The 16,039-nt window shown below is 39.2% G+C and overlaps 1 protein-coding gene across 4 annotated transcripts in view; it reads left to right on the top strand.

The window, feature by feature from the left end:
- klhl4 (kelch-like family member 4) overlaps positions 1 to 15,828 on the top strand; it is a 117,460-nt gene extending 101,632 nt beyond the window's left edge. For all 4 annotated transcript variants that reach the window (XM_061236710.1, XM_061236709.1, XM_061236711.1 and 1 more), the window contains exons 7-11: positions 1,259 to 1,483; positions 5,117 to 5,279; positions 8,082 to 8,294; positions 9,833 to 10,004; positions 14,105 to 15,828. In XM_061236710.1, the coding sequence (XP_061092694.1) occupies positions 1,259 to 1,483; positions 5,117 to 5,279; positions 8,082 to 8,294; positions 9,833 to 10,004; positions 14,105 to 14,164 (833 nt within the window). In that variant the 3' untranslated portion in view covers positions 14,165 to 15,828. The remainder of the gene's footprint in view (positions 1 to 1,258; positions 1,484 to 5,116; positions 5,280 to 8,081; positions 8,295 to 9,832; positions 10,005 to 14,104) is intronic.
- Positions 15,829 to 16,039: the final 211 nt, after the last annotated feature.

Genomic DNA, 16,039 nt, shown 5'->3' with positions numbered 1-16,039 from the left:
GAATTAATCAGAGAAAAACTCTGCTTCCGGTGACATTTTAACATTTGAACGGGTGCTGCTGCATGGCCTATAACAGTAATTAAAGGCAGCCAGTGAAGAGCACAGGCATAGGTAATAGAGGCTCCTGGCTTTTCCACTTGAGCACCTTCAAGGGAAGGAGGGAAAACCGTTCAGAAGGTGAAACCGGTGTGGAAATCTCACCTGTGCCCTAAAAGACTGTAATGTGAAGTATTTGCAGTCATTGTAAAAAGTCAACGCAAACTCTTAGGTGATCTGTTTAGGAATGACATCATTTTTTTTATAAATAGTGCCCCCATTTTAGGGGAGCAAAAGTATTTGGAAAATTGTCTTCTCGGCTGTTTCTTAGTACAGGTATAATCGTTTTGCTTTTGATTGCACTTGGAGTCTGTTATCAGCATAAGGAACAGAGTTGTGCCAAATTAAGTCAAGAAAGCCAGGCTAAGAAGTAAGGAAAAAATAGTCAGAGACATAGGCCAGACAATAGACTTACCAAACTTGGTTGGAACATCATTAAGAAGATAGAGAAATAGTGAAATAGAAAATCTAAGGAGACCAGCAGTTTCTGAGATACTCAAACCACCCTGTTTGGCGCCAATGATAATTCTACGGTCAAAGTCACTTAGATCACATTTCTTCCCCATTCTCACATTTGGGCTTAAAAACAACTGAACCTCTTAACCATGTCTTGCTTAATGTTGAATGCTGCATCTTTCAACATGATTGGCTGATGAATATTTGCATTAAAGGTACAGTAGGTAATTTCGGACTTCTAATGCTCAAGAGAGGAATAGCAGCAACTAACACCTTCTCTGTGAATGTGCTGACATTGAAATGCCATTGGCTGTGGCAATTAGAACCAATTTTCAACCAATGAGCTTGAATTATTGTACAGCTATCCAATGATTTGGTACAGAGTGCCAAATTAGCCTTTTTCAATGCTAGGTAGGGATTTACAATGGTCTTGTAACAATGTTTTAACAAATCTTTCCTATTGTACCTTTAACAAGCTGGTGTACGGGTCTACCTAATAAAGTGATCACTGAGTTCATTTGTGTATAATTTGAGCTAACGTTGTCCATTGTTACGTCAATATTTGAACCATGGAAAATGGATTAGATAGACATATGTTACAAAATAGCCTTTTCAAGACTGATATTCAGCCAGCCACTATTTTATTTATTTGTGTGAGGTAAAACAATATAAATTATACCACTTCTTTCTCTTGCTTATATTACAGGTTCAACTACAATTGAAAAGTATGACCTGCGCACAAACAGGTGGATACAGGTTGGCATCATGAATGGGCGGCGGCTACAGTTTGGAGTGGCGGTGATTGACAACAAGCTTTATGTGGTGGGGGGCAGGGATGGCCTCAAGACATCCAACATGGTGGAGTGCTATAACACAATAACCAAAGTATGGTCAACAATGCCCCCCATGTCAACCCACAGACATGGACTAGGTAAGGTCTTTATGGTTTTTTCCAGATATAAAGCGGAATCTACAGCAACCTCATGGGCAGTGACAATATAAAATTAATTTGTTGTTATCTGAATACAAAAAAAATGAGCAAGGGAGCGGGCTGACCTTGTACATACTGTTGTGATCTTTTTCCTTTTTTGATGTCACTTCTGTTTGTCATCTTAACAGGCTGATTTTCCATATACTGCATGAAGGTCAAATCGTGGCCTCGGCCTTTATTTACATCAATCCTCAGAAAAGAGAAGCAGTCCTCTATTTAATGGAGGCTATTATTGGAGACAGGCCGTTATTTCTAATTTATCCTTTTTTAGTAGTATATGTTAGAATATTCTAGTACCGCAATGTTTAATTTCTATTTCAACCCACAAAGAATTTATGGTTATATCTACTGCTCAAACAAAGCATTTACTGTACTGAATTTAGTAGGCATGGGCACGCGTAATGGACTCATCGATTACTCTCAGATATGTGGGGACTCATTCTTTTTTATTTCACATTGAGATATAATTATGTGCTGGAACTTAGAGGACACAAGAAGAAACACATGAAAATAAAGGATATTTATTCTTCTAATCTGAACAGAATAAAGTAAATATTTATTTAGAAAGTTTATAATGCTTTTTGTTTGTAAGCCGCTATATAAGCAGAATAATGTATGAGGGGTTGAGGATTATGCAATTTGAATACCCTGCGGTGAGGGAAATTGCCTGTTGTGATTTTAGTACCTCCATAAATTGGAATGAAAACATGCCTTTTAAAACTTTTTTAAAGAAGTATTCCAGCAAATGTCCCATGCCCAACAAATGTATTTCTATTATATCAACCAGGCTCCCTTATATTAAAGGATAAGGTTTTGAGAAATATACCTTTTTTCTGACTTACTCAGACTAGATGTTCAATTTCATTTTTAATTTTGTGCACTCACTGGCTCAATTTCCATGTAAGCATAACATGTTAGCTTAGCATAAAAACTTGAAATCTATTAGAGTCAGTAGCCTCCCTTCAAAGTGAAGAAATACACCTTACAGCAACTCCATAGCATACTCTTATTTACACAAGGTATCATGTGTATTTGAAATACACGCCCAAGACGTTGTATGTGATGCCAGTTACAGAGTAGGCTTGGCTATTATCAACTGTAATTGATCTGGCTGTGCGTACAGCTACATTTGGAGTAACTGTGATTACTGATGGATGCCTTCTGGGTGATGGGTAGGGTTCATTTGAATATTGCAAATAGCAGAATGCATAACATTCCTATCAAGTGTAGGCCATTAGGTGTATGTAATAGTTGAAGTAAAATAAAGGCCTACAGGCCTATAATTCTCATTTAATCTGACTGCAAGATTAATTTTTCCACCCCTCGGACACACATGGCCAGCCCACAGAGTTTAGGAGTGTTGCTGTGCACAAAAGTACAATACAAAACCAAAACGAGGCAGGTGAATGAGAATGATAGCTGATTTACACGCTTGTGACCTGCGTTCATGGCTTGCAACTGTAGGTGCTAGCCAACACCCACTGCATGCGGTTTGCTGGTGTAATAAGGTTTCCTAACCCATGAATGCAATGTTGGTAAAAAAAAAAAAAACCTGCTGTATAGCATTTGTGTGCCTCGATAGGGCACTTAGCAGTATGGGATGCTTTGGTGAGTGTCATCGTATCACATTTCTTCTTTAATTAATACTCTGGGTGTGAAGAGAGGCGAATTGTGAGCTTGTGAAGACCAATGTTTCTTTAAGTTTCACCCAGCTCCCTCTGAAATAGAAAAGCAATATGCAGTTAGCCTCCTCTGGGATGTGCCTTCTACTTCAGAGAGAACGATAGAGAAAAACATGCTGTCCACCTCACTCTGACCTCCTGGCACCAACAATAGCACAACATTACTGGCTCTTCCGGTTTGCAGAATGTGTTCGCACAATAACAGCGGTGAGTCATCTGTACTGTGCCTCAACAATCAGGTCAAGCAGCAAATTGTAAGTTGTGCAGTTTGACTAAATATTGTTGTCCCTGTAATATTTATTGTTCTATTAAAAGCGTCAAATTGTGGCTTCTGAGGAAGAGGAAACAGTTTTATGTGCAGATATTATGGAGGGGAAAAAGAAAACAATTGGACAGTTGCTTCATGTCCAAGAAATGTGTGTCAGTTCTGCTGCGGAAATTGGGCGTGCGTATTGTTCTGCAACTGTATTTTTTCTGGACAGTGTTTTTGAAAATGAGCTTGTTGTAAAATGTAATTAGTGCTCTGTTATTTGATTTAAACTGCTATGATACTGCAGTACATTTACACTGCTGTGTTGTTTCTGTAAGATGGACTGTGTGTGTGTTCGGGTGGCAGACGTCTGCATCACTGACGGAGCTGTCGTGTCTGTGATAGAGCAATGCAGCTGCAGAGGATGCTATGGAGATTATACGGCAGTTGATGATGCATGGATGTTATGCTGCTTGCTGCCTGCTTATGTCCCTCATGGAGCATAAGCTCTAAACACATGGCTGTTGTGTCTTTATGTCTCACAATATCCCTTAATTGTGCTGCTGCTCCTTGAAGTAAGCCATCTTGGGCTGTGTCTCATCAGTGTGGTAGGATGAAACACAGTTTAAGTTCTGCTCTAGTTGTGTTTTAATTAAAGATTTATTGAGCAGTTTTCAAAAACCCAGCCATCTGATCTCATCCATAAAATAAAATGGAATCAATGAGCTGGCAAACTCATATTAAGGCCACAAAATATATGAATGTATGAACATTTAATTTTTGCACGGAAGAAAATCATTGCATTGTGATGTTTCACTTGATTTAGGGCTACAAAGCATACCTCTGTGAGTTCCCTCGTGTCCTGAGGGGTGTACTGCATTCATCAGAGTGCTAGGCCGCTCCAAATGCTGGCCTCTCAAACCACAATTTAAATGTCGAGAGTCTGTCAAAAAGTATCATCGTTCGAAGATTTATTGCGCTTCCACAGAAAGAGAAGGGATCATTTCGGCACAGCCCTGCAACAGTGGCAGAGGAAGGATGCGGCATGAATGTTTAATGGGTGTTCCAGAGCCACTCTGAGGCCTCATGCTGTAATCGAGTTCGGGGCCAGGGGACCAGCTACCTCTAGGAGGAAGCATCATTTTGATTCCAGCATGCATCCTGTTATAGTCTGCCCTTGTGTTTATATAACGCATATCAGGTGACATTTGATTTTTTTTTCAACAGTTCAAACAGCAGTGCCAAAGATGTTTTATTCATATAAAAAGCCATATATAATTGAATTTCAACAGGCTGTGTGTACCGGACTTGAACTAGTCCGCATTTGCACTCACAGCACAGTTTTAAGAGTATTTACGATGCACATAAGAGCCGGGCTGCTATTATATTTGCATTGAGTAAACCTGAAATAACAGTATTGTGAATAACTGTGTCTGACTCATTCTGGAATCAAGGTAGATTTTCTCTTCTCACTTCCTGTCAGTTCAAATCTCAATTTGTTCCAATTTGTACCAAATTTAGAATCCTAATTGAGAGATCAGTCCCAGAAAATGATGTGGGAGTTGCCACGGTGAACCATTTTGATGTGTCCCAGGGTATTTGACACAGAACCACAGCACTGTCCATTTTCATTTTGAGCAGGGATCGCTGTGCTGGAAGGACCCATGTATGCTGTGGGGGGCCATGATGGATGGAGCTATCTGAACACGGTGGAGAGGTGGGACCCCCAGGCACGACAGTGGAACTACGTGGCCAGCATGTCCACTCCCCGGAGCACCGTGGGAGTTGCGTCACTTAACGGAAAGTAAGTGCTGTTCACCGTGGTACTCTTCACCCAAATGCATTCTTATTTCTGAAATTCCATGCAACATGTATTTTCCCACGAAGGGTCGTCACTTTATCGTATGGGTGTGCACCAATGATTGGTCATGGAATGTTTTTTACACCAATCACTGATTTTGTTACTGGTTTTGCATGTGCTAAAAGGTTTTGCACATGCGAAAGGTCTTATAAAGAATATCAGGCCCTAAGACATGTAATTTATTACTAACGTGCTTATCAGTTTTTACTGCCTTTGTTTTTATCTGCCTTCGCTCTGTGAGAAAAATGGTTATCCTCTTATTGGTCAGAGTGCCAACCCCTTCCCATTGTCCCAAACGGGGGTCAATGTCTGCCAGATCATTTTATTTTGTTTGGGTTTGACACTTAGCCAAAAAACAATGTGCTACATAGTGAGGGAAAGTGTTGCTTTTTTGCTAATGGGGAGTGACTATAGCAATTATTTTTCAAGCAAGCTATTACTGAACTGAATGGACAATACACACAGTATATTAAGGGCAGATGATAGATTCATATGAATCTATCAAAGATAGATTGCATAGGCATATTGTGTCTCTATCTTCCTGCTACTCTTAGTTATCAGATTAGTTTAGATTTCATGGACGAAAAAGCGATGCATGCGATCGCAACTCGGCAAGACCTAGTAGAGGAGTGGCTCCTTGAAGCTTTGATGCACAAAGAACTGGCACCATAGAGCTCATCCATTTCTAAAAATAAAAAAATGATGTTTCTAACCTGCTACTCTGATTAATAACCTCGGTCAAAATAAGTCTATGTATATGAATTGGTGGCCATTTTGAATTTTTTCATATGTTACTTCTCTGACTTTCATGCGATCGATTCATATGCAAATTGTCATAACGATAGATTGTACCTCCATACCATTATTCTTTCAATTTAGTGCCGATTGGCCACATGGCGGCGCTATAGCCATCAGCTCAATTTTAAGTTCTGTTCCATTGAAAATAAATATAATGCCTGTTACTCCTCAGTTGCTTGATCAATCAGCCAATGAGTCGACAGTGGGCATGTGACAGGGTTATCAGTGGCTGGTTTATTGACCTCTAAGTGAAGGAATACAAAGTCAAATTTTGGGACAGAAATAGAAAATGTTTTTTACCATCCATCTAATTTGTGTCCTTACAACTTAAAAAACAAATACTTACCACATGCTGTTTGTGCCCTGCTTATTACTGCTTGTAGTTTTATTTAATCTGACATTCTTAAGTCCATAGACTTGAGGATAGCGTTCAATATCATGCAATGAAGAGACTAACGTATTTTGGTTAAGTAATTGAAGGATTTGAGATGGAATGCAAACCAGAATCCAGCTTTTCCTCTGGGGCCCAAATGTAAGCATGGCGTCTTTGTCAAAATGTGTGGCAAACTAGAGATAGACACTGTAACAGAGGAACTTAGTATACAGCATACACACAGTCACTTGTCACTCAGGTATCCCAAATGAGCCAGAGAATTACTTGCCTAATCCGCTGCCAATGTTTATTGTTCACCTGCATGATGAAAGCAATCACTGAAGCAGCAAGAAATTAATCAGCCATTAATAGCCTGATCTTTTAAACAAGCAAACTGCTTTTTTAACACCTAAGGAGGGGACAAAATCCCTGATTGTGGTCTAATCCAAAACATCAGGCTGTTAGTGGAATTAGCTTATGGTATTAGGCTAGAAAAACACTCTGTGGTGGAAAGAACACAGTATGTGTGCCTTATTCCCTGTGTTCCTGGGTAATTCATAGGCCCACAATATATCTTATGAAGAAAGAAAGAAAGAAATAAATGTCTACAGTTGAGATGAGGTCATTTCTCTGAACCAGTGAGCTGCATTTCACATAGTGACGCACGGCTCCATGCTACAGCACTTTACTGCTTCTGTCTCTGTGGGCTCTCACCATAGCAGCTCCTGAATTAAGTGGCACATTCACTGCTCTTCCTCAAGTTTCCTGACTCGAAAGGAAATGGGTTAGGAGACCCTGATTCCAGTGCCTTTCACAAAACGAATGACTTTGAAGGGCTTGTCTCCATTGTTGATTCAGGGGCTGCTGAGGAGGGGGGTTGCTTTTGTCTTGGAACTCAGCTGGCTCTTGGTTTCAACAGGGATGTCGGGTTGTGAAAGATATTGGTGTTCACTGACAGGCCTGTGCATCCAGGTCAGAAAAAAACACAATCAAGGTGTTTCCTCCTGGCTTGCTTCCTTTTCAAACCACAGGGAACTGTGTTTCAAAGGCTTGGGAAAACAGTATTTAACCCTTTCAGCCCCATATGGCACTCTCGACCGTACGCCTTTTCAACCAATCAAAATGACTGCTATACTATTGTTTTTAGTATTAAAGCCCAACTAATTTTCTCAATTGTCTCAACCAAAGCTCTTTGGATTTGCGTGGACCCACTTCATATTGGGCGTGGAACAGAAATAAAACAGCTTGAAATGCACTGGAAAAAAAACAGTTTGTAGTTTAGTAAGACGTATGTTGTTCAGGTTTTTGGACTTCATGCGATATAAAGATCATGTCCCTTTTCCTAAATGAAGCAAGTTCTTATACCATGATAAAATGTCCAATAATTACCTGTATTTCTTACTCCATTTGCCTTTAATAGAGATCACATTCTGTTACAGTTAATACATTATACATACTGCATGCACTGTATATACGTTAGAAATGTGTTTAGCCTAAAGGATGCTCACTACAGCAAACAGCTACAGCAAAATATGTTTCTTTTTACAACCCCTAAGCTGGCTATTGTTTTCCAGATTGTTTGCAGTCGGAGGTCGAGATGGAAGCTCTTGCCTGCGGTCCATGGAGTGCTTCGATCCGCACACCAACAAATGGAGCATGTGCGCCCCCATGACCAAAAGGCGAGGAGGAGTGGGTGTTGCCACGTACAACAGCTTCCTCTATGCAGTGGGCGGCCATGATGCCCCAGCATCCAACCACTGCTCGCGGCTCTCTGACTGCGTAGAGAGGTGAGCAACGATGCCTTCTGCATGAAAAATTATGCATCACTATTTTACTTAGTCCTCCAAACTATTGATACCATCCCTCCACTATGACTAGTTCAATGGATTGTATTTTTTTATTAGCCTGTTTCTTGAGGCTAAGAAATATTCACGCTCAATATTAATTTGGATTTGTCCTAAAGAGAGAATTTAGTCAATTGCGATGCTGGTGTTTTAAATATTTTTCAGTCATTCCTTGTGTAAGGGCACCCTCCTCTGGTAGAGTTACAAGCTCCACAGAATATTATTATTTGGTTTCGGGCCCCCCCTGCTGGCAAACAACTAATATCTCACCATAAAAAAACAAGCCAAACATAAAACAATGTTGATATGACGGTTTTAACACTGAAATCCCATGAATGCTATGATTGTGAATTCACTATGGTGCTATTTGAAATTCTTTAAATTAATGATAAAACATAAATAAATAAAAACATTTCAAGTAAGATTAAACAAATTGCATACACATTTGAATCTAAATGACATTGTATAACAATGACATATCCAGACTAGTGATGCAAAGAAGTGGAAAACATATTTGTTAAATTATTTAATTAAAGATGCAATTTTTTTTTCTAAATACTTCACTTCAGTCATTTTAAAACTTTCATCAATAGCTTTTATTTTTCATAGAATGTACAGTGAAATACAGTATCTCTTCAGTTATGCAAGCTCCCTTGCAACATCTTATTTGCTGAAGTGTAGCACATACTTTCTTTTTTATTTTGCCACTGGACTGAAATACAGAACCTTCACCTGTTTCTGTAGAAAAACTTGCAGTTTATTGAACATAAAACTACTCTTCATGGTCATTTGTTTGTTCGATTTCTAGTACATAAAATATTGCAAACATTATTGATATAAGAAAAGTCCAGAAATGTTATTGAACATCAATAAAGCACCAATTTCCCAGGAATTGATATAAAATACTTATGTAACTGGGCTTATGTAAGAATAATAAAATAAAAAAATAATTTTCACTGTTATCCGTTACCAAAGTTGGCTTTTAATTACTATGAATACCATAACTCCAGCTTGCAATGATCACATTATGTTGCGATTCATGTTCAGTTTTCTGCATTGAAAGGCAATTGATGGGGGGTTGGGCATAGGTTTCTTTTTCCATTGTCCAGCCATTAACAAGGTATATTATACAAAAACACGAAAACACATATTATGATATTAAGCCTATTTTATTCAGTCAGGATGTTATATTTTTGTGAAAGCAGCAAAGATCGTATACTGTCCGCAACATGATAAATTGGTATTGGTCTTAAGAACCAAGGACATTTACATTTTAACCAATCATTGGTGCCTGGCCTTGAAATAAATATCAATTGCAGAACTTAAAAGCCAAGACAGACCTCCAGATATCATGTTTAGAAGTAGAATAATTTTCATCAAAAGTTGAAAGTGCAATGTGAAAGTATTATTATTTGTATATACGTATATGTTTTCCGATTAATACATTTGGTCATTAACTAAACCCTGATATCTCATTGTAGGTATGACCCAAAAACAGACACGTGGACCACTGTGTCCTCTCTCAGCGTGCCACGGGACGCGGTGGGAGTCTGTCTTCTGGGTGACAGGCTGTATGCTGTCGGGGGATATGATGGCCAGTCCTACCTGAACAGCGTGGAGTCTTATGATGCACAGAACAATGAGTGGACTGAGGTAACTCTTATACCGGTCACAGTGTGCATTCATTCCATCAAACCAGTAATATATACTGATCTCACACTGACACTTTCACCGGGGGTAAATAGGAATGCATGCCCTGTCACATTTTCAACCCTGGATTAAACCTTTCAGCATGTTGAGATTCCCTCAGCTGGAGACCAGGGCCAAGAGTGCTTGTGTCCTACATTTGTGCTTCTTCTGAGAAAGATTCTCTCCAAAATAAAAAATGCTTTATGGTTAGAGGATGATGCGTATGTTCTGATGCTTAGATGAGGCACAAAGATGTTGACTTTATTGTATTTGACCTGCGTTGAAAATGTGCTGTGTTGAAAAAGTGTTCTCTCTACTGTAGCTATTTAATAATACTCTAAATACAGTATGATATGCAAAAATCCCCAATGTTCTGGTCTGGCATTTTTCAGCTGAAATATTTCTTTCTTGGATTGGCAGTACAATGGTTAATTCACATGAGTTATTTTTATGACCAAAACTAAGGATTGCTTCCTTTTTGATAACTGTCTTTTTTGGTGTGCAAATGTGACATGAATTTTTGATAATCATTCAATTGCCAACAAAATTAGTTTTTTTTGTATTTATTATTATTTTTTGCCACCAAATTTTGATATCATTCTCAAGTAAAAGAAGATGAGAACAGAAATGAAAAGTGTTTAATTTGTGACCAAACTGACACTTGACTCAAGCAGTGAGATACCTTTTTGCTCTGACAGGCAAGTCTTATCCCCAAATATGTGTTAGCTTGGTCTTTACTTCCCTGCAGGTGGTACCAGCATCTATTAAATTCATGTAAATATCAAATTACCTCTGCAGTCAGGCAATAATATTTCATTATATCACCTGCAAATAAAGAATGGCAAAAACTGGGAATAACAATTAGTAGTCCCTTAATTAGTCCCTTAATGTCATCTTTTTGAAAATGTTGAACTCATAGACTCTACATATTGTAATATTGCTTGTATTGTTATTTACGATTTATCCAGCAATGCATTACATTAGCTTTTCAATAGCATATACATGGACTTAATGATAAATGACATTATCTGCATATCTTTTACATTAGCATGCATTTTATCTTGTGGCAAAATTTCTATAGTGGTCACATTTAAGGTATACCAGAAATAACACAGATACTCAGTTTTTTTTTAATCTGAAAACTATTCCAAGATGTTGAGACAGTTGTTTTTGGAACATAATAAAATCACCAGGAACAGATGGACAACTACAACTCACAATCAGGGCTGTCTATAGAAAGTTCCCTATGTATTAATCTATCCTGGCTCTGGGTGATTTTAATATACATGTGGATTCAAATAACTGTACCTTTGCTGATAATTTTCTCAGTATGCTAAACTGTTTTGATCTTACTCAGCATGTAAACTTTCCCACTCACTCGAAAGGACACATTCTAGACCTTGTCTGCACTGCTGGTATCTCTCCATCTGACCTTGGCCCCAAGGATCTCTCTGTCTCTGACCACAAAGCTGTCTTGTTCAATATTGCTGTTCCTGAGCCTCACCGCCGCCCCCGTCCATCACGCTCCATTATGTTTAGGAACACCAAGAACATTGAAACAGCTGAACTATTAGACACACTGCAATCCCAACTCACAGATCAGCCACTTAACATGTGTCCTGATGATCTTGTTCTATTCTACAATTCTCATCTATCTAACATGTTAAATCAGATTGCCCCGTTGAAAACACACACCGTCTCCTTCTTTCGCTCTGCTCCATGGTATACACCTGAGCTGCGTAAAATGAAGGCTGCTGGCCGCCAACTGGAGCGGCTTAGCAAAAAGACTGGACTAACGGTGCACATGCTGGCATATAAAGACCATGTCCTGGCCTACAAGGAGGCTCTTAATGAGGCTAAATCTGTGCATTACACCAACATTATTGCCAGAGGTCAGAGTAACCCTAGAGCCCTCTTCTCCACAGTCAACAAGATACTCCAGCCTACCAAACCCTTTCCACTCACCCCTTCAACTGATATCTGCTGTGAGTTTCTTAATTTTCTTCCAAAACAAAATCAGCGCCATCTACAGTCAGTATCAATCACTCCCTACTGCTATCACGCCAAGTGGTGCTCCCATTTCCCATACCTTACCAGCTCAGCTGTTCTCTGCCTTTACACCTGTCAATGAGCACTTTGTCCATGACCTTGCCACTAAGGCTAGGAGCACTACCTGCCTCTTGGACCCTATGCCTACCCCACTGGTCAAAAACTGCCTGCCAGCTCTATGCCCCCTCCTCGTTCATATTATAAATTTATCTCTTTTAACTGGTTCTGTTCCTTGCTTACTCAAAACTGCAGCTATCACCCCTGTCCTTAAGAAATCTGGAGCAGCTGCTGATGATATGAAAAACTATCGACCCATCTCCAATCTCCCATTCATAGCCGAGCTCCTTGAGCACTATTTCTTCCCAACTCCAAGAACACCTGACACATCACAGCCTATGGGAAGTGTTTCAGTCCGGTTTCAGGACTAAGCACAGCACTGAGATGGCCCTGGTCAAGGTCGTAAAACGACCTGCTCACTGCTGCTGACACAGGCCATGTCAGCATTCTCCTGTTGCTGGGCCTCACTGCTGCCTTTGACACGGTCTGTCACAACACACTGCTCACCCGGTTGGAAACACTCTTGGGTATCGCTGGCACTCCACTCTCCTGGTTTAGGTCATATCTCACAGCTAGGGAACAGTTTGTCTCCATAGGTAATTTCAGGCCCCCCAATTCACCCCTCTCACATGGTGTTCCCCAGGGTTCTGTCCTAGGTCCCCTGCTCTTTGTTATTTACATCTTCCCCCTTGGTGACATCTTACGTCAGTATGGTTTAAACTTTCACTGCTATGCTGATGACACACAGATTTATATTCACACTAAGCCCTCCCACGCACTCCCTCCCTCCAATCTGGTCACCTGCCTCAATGCCATTAGCACCTGGATGACACAGAATTTTCTCAAACTTAACCATGACAAAACAGAAGCCATACTCATTGCCCCACCAGCTATATTGAAAAAACTGAAACTATCACATTTATCCATCGCCGGCTATTTCACTACCACTACCTCTGAAGTTAAAAACCTTGGTGTCATTATTGATTCTACCCTCTCATTTGACACTCACATAAAAAACATCACCAAATCAACATCATCCAAACTCTGCCCCTCACTTAACCCCACCGCTGCTGAGACTCTCATCCATGCATTCATAACCTCCAGACTTGATTACTGTAACGCCCTTCTCTTTGGTATCTCAGCAAAAGAGATTAAACAGACTCCAATACATTCAAAATTCTGCTGCAAGAGTTCTCACCCGCACTAGGCCCTGGCAACACATCACTCCCATCCTCCATCAACTACACTGGCTCCCTGTGCAATACCGTATTCAATTCAAAATCATTCTACTTGTTTTCAAAGCCCAACATAATCTTGCACCCTCTTATCTTTCAAACCTCCTGACCCCATACCAACCAACCCGCACCCTACGCTCCACCAATACCCACCTCCTGCTCACCCCCACTGCACATCTCCGTTCTATGGGTGACAGGGCATTTAGTGTAGCTGGCCCCAAACTCTGGAACTCCCTCCCACTTGCACTACGGAAAATCACCTCACTGTCCACCTTCAAATCCAAGCTCTAAACTCACCTTTTCACTCTTGCTTTTCCTCCCTACTCCTAACTGACCCCTCCATCTCACTCTCGCCATGTCCCATCCGATTGTTGTTTTATATACTTTATTTTATTTTATTGTCTACATTTTTGTATAGTGTCTTTTAATAATTGTACAGTGTCTGTCTATATGTTGTTTTATGACTGCCACTTGCCACTACTGTACAGTGTCCTTGGGTGACGTGAAAGGCGCTTTAAATAAAATGTATTATTATTATTATTATTATTATTAGTATTATTATGTTCTCTTTTTGTGCATCAGGTTTGTCAAAGCATCTTTCTCACACTTGAGAAATCAAGTGAAGCGGACCTAGTCTTACCAGCTGTTTCTGCTTATTCAGAGTGGTTATATTCATCTAGCTGTGTCTGGTCATTTAATTTTTTTGTGCTATTTGTTTTGTAGGAGGTGGCTCTGAACATTGGCAGAGCTGGTGCCTGTGTCGTGGTTGTAAAGTTGCCTTGAAGACGCCATTCTGCTGAATATTCTGTGCCAATATTGTGGCCTCTGATGTCACTAATTGTTCTACTAATGTTACACCACTTTCAAGATCTACATCTGAATCACATTCCACACCAGGCACTGTTTCACAGCACTGGGGCCCAGGCCAACTCACAACACCCTGGATTTTTCAGTTAAATAATGAACTTACAATGACAGAAAACTGGAGTAGACCTGAAGTATTTCTGATGTTGATGATAATGATGATAATGATGATTATTATTGTTATTATTATGGTAACACATTTCCGCAGTATGAACGGTCTCAATTCCATGAAACCTCAGCTTAGCTTAAAAATGTACAGGTAAACAGAGATGACCAATTCATCATACTTTTCCATTGTTGAAAAATGTGTTCCCAATTTCTAAACCTTGTACATAAATTCTGGACTGAAATAGGATTTTCCCTTTGACTGAAAAGAACTCAAGGTATTAAAATAAACTGTATTTAAATAAACTGAATGTGTATGACAGTGGTTAAAATGGAAGGGAACTCATTTCAATCACATACAAATTGTATACAAAGAGGAAAACTTGCATTCAACACTGAAAACTAAATGGACAGAAAACAATGGACTTGAACGGATTAAAACCGATACAGTAATGGTTCCATGAAAAAGTTTCAAATTCAAATGATTTATCCGTCATCAACACAGACTGCTTAAAGTGTTGTTATTCCCTGCCCATAGCCACTTTCAAACAGAATGTAATTAGACAGGTAAAAACATCTCTTCTGTTGTAGGCTTTCTGTGACAAATGTCTTTCTTACTGTTGGACGGTCTCAAGGAACACTGTGAATATATATATTTTTTGTGCTTGCTGCAAAAACGGAGTAGTTTTACTGAAAGCCATTTCAGTTAAAAAATGACTCATGCACATGTCTTTTGAAAACAGTTTCTGTTTGTGAAAATATTCGATATTTATTGTTACTGGAATAAAATGAAAATAAAAACACTTCAAGAACTATTTTATCAGAGAGAATTACTGGAACTTTCATATGAGTTCTTGAAAATAAACTGTTTTCAAAGCTTTTAGCTGAATCATGCCAAAGTCATTAGCACGTAAATGTCAGAAGTCTTGTCTGTCAGAGCAAATAAAAAGTTTACATAATAGTGAATCTACAGATATATCATATTGATATTTCACATAACTGTAAAGGTTTTTGCAAGTTTGCCAATGATTGCTGCCATGTATATAATTCCATTCTTAAACAAGTGTATATAAGAGTTTTTTGGCATGATACCTGGGTTTACATTGGTGGATACTTGTATGTTATATTTTCATGGTTCAGCTGAATGATACTGCTTGTCACTTAACAATGTTATATATTCATACTCTGGGTGTTGCATATGAAATGTGCCAAATTGATCATTTACTGCCATAAATGGAGACCATGGATCAGGCAGAATTGTTAAATCATGTTCAGATATTTTACAAATGTAATTTGGCTTTTCCAAGCATAACAGCAGCCTTCAAAGTTGAATATACAGTATATCAACCAGAAACAGACTTTTAAGAGGGTAAAGGTATTTATACTTGTAATGCTGAAAATGCTTTAGGCAAAACTTTGATTTTTTTCAGGATTTTATATGGCATGCAGATCTAGAAATAAATTGATTTTGTTCTCTATCTTTTGTGTCTCTGTTGTATTTTTTAATCCCTTAAGTATCGCCCATTTTCTTGACATAAGCATGAACATTACATACCCAAAATAAAATGATTACTATCCTTAAACCCTTTTGACTACAGGCATAATCCGGGTCTCTTCTGAAAGGTAACCCTTTGAGTAAATATGTTTAATGTGCCTTTGTGCAGATGATATAGTAGATTGTGGCTGGCC

Source organism: Conger conger, chromosome 3, assembly GCF_963514075.1.
Source record: "Conger conger chromosome 3, fConCon1.1, whole genome shotgun sequence".
Taxonomy (NCBI): Eukaryota; Metazoa; Chordata; class Actinopteri; order Anguilliformes; family Congridae; genus Conger; species Conger conger.
This window is presented reverse-complemented; position numbering and strand designations above follow the sequence as displayed.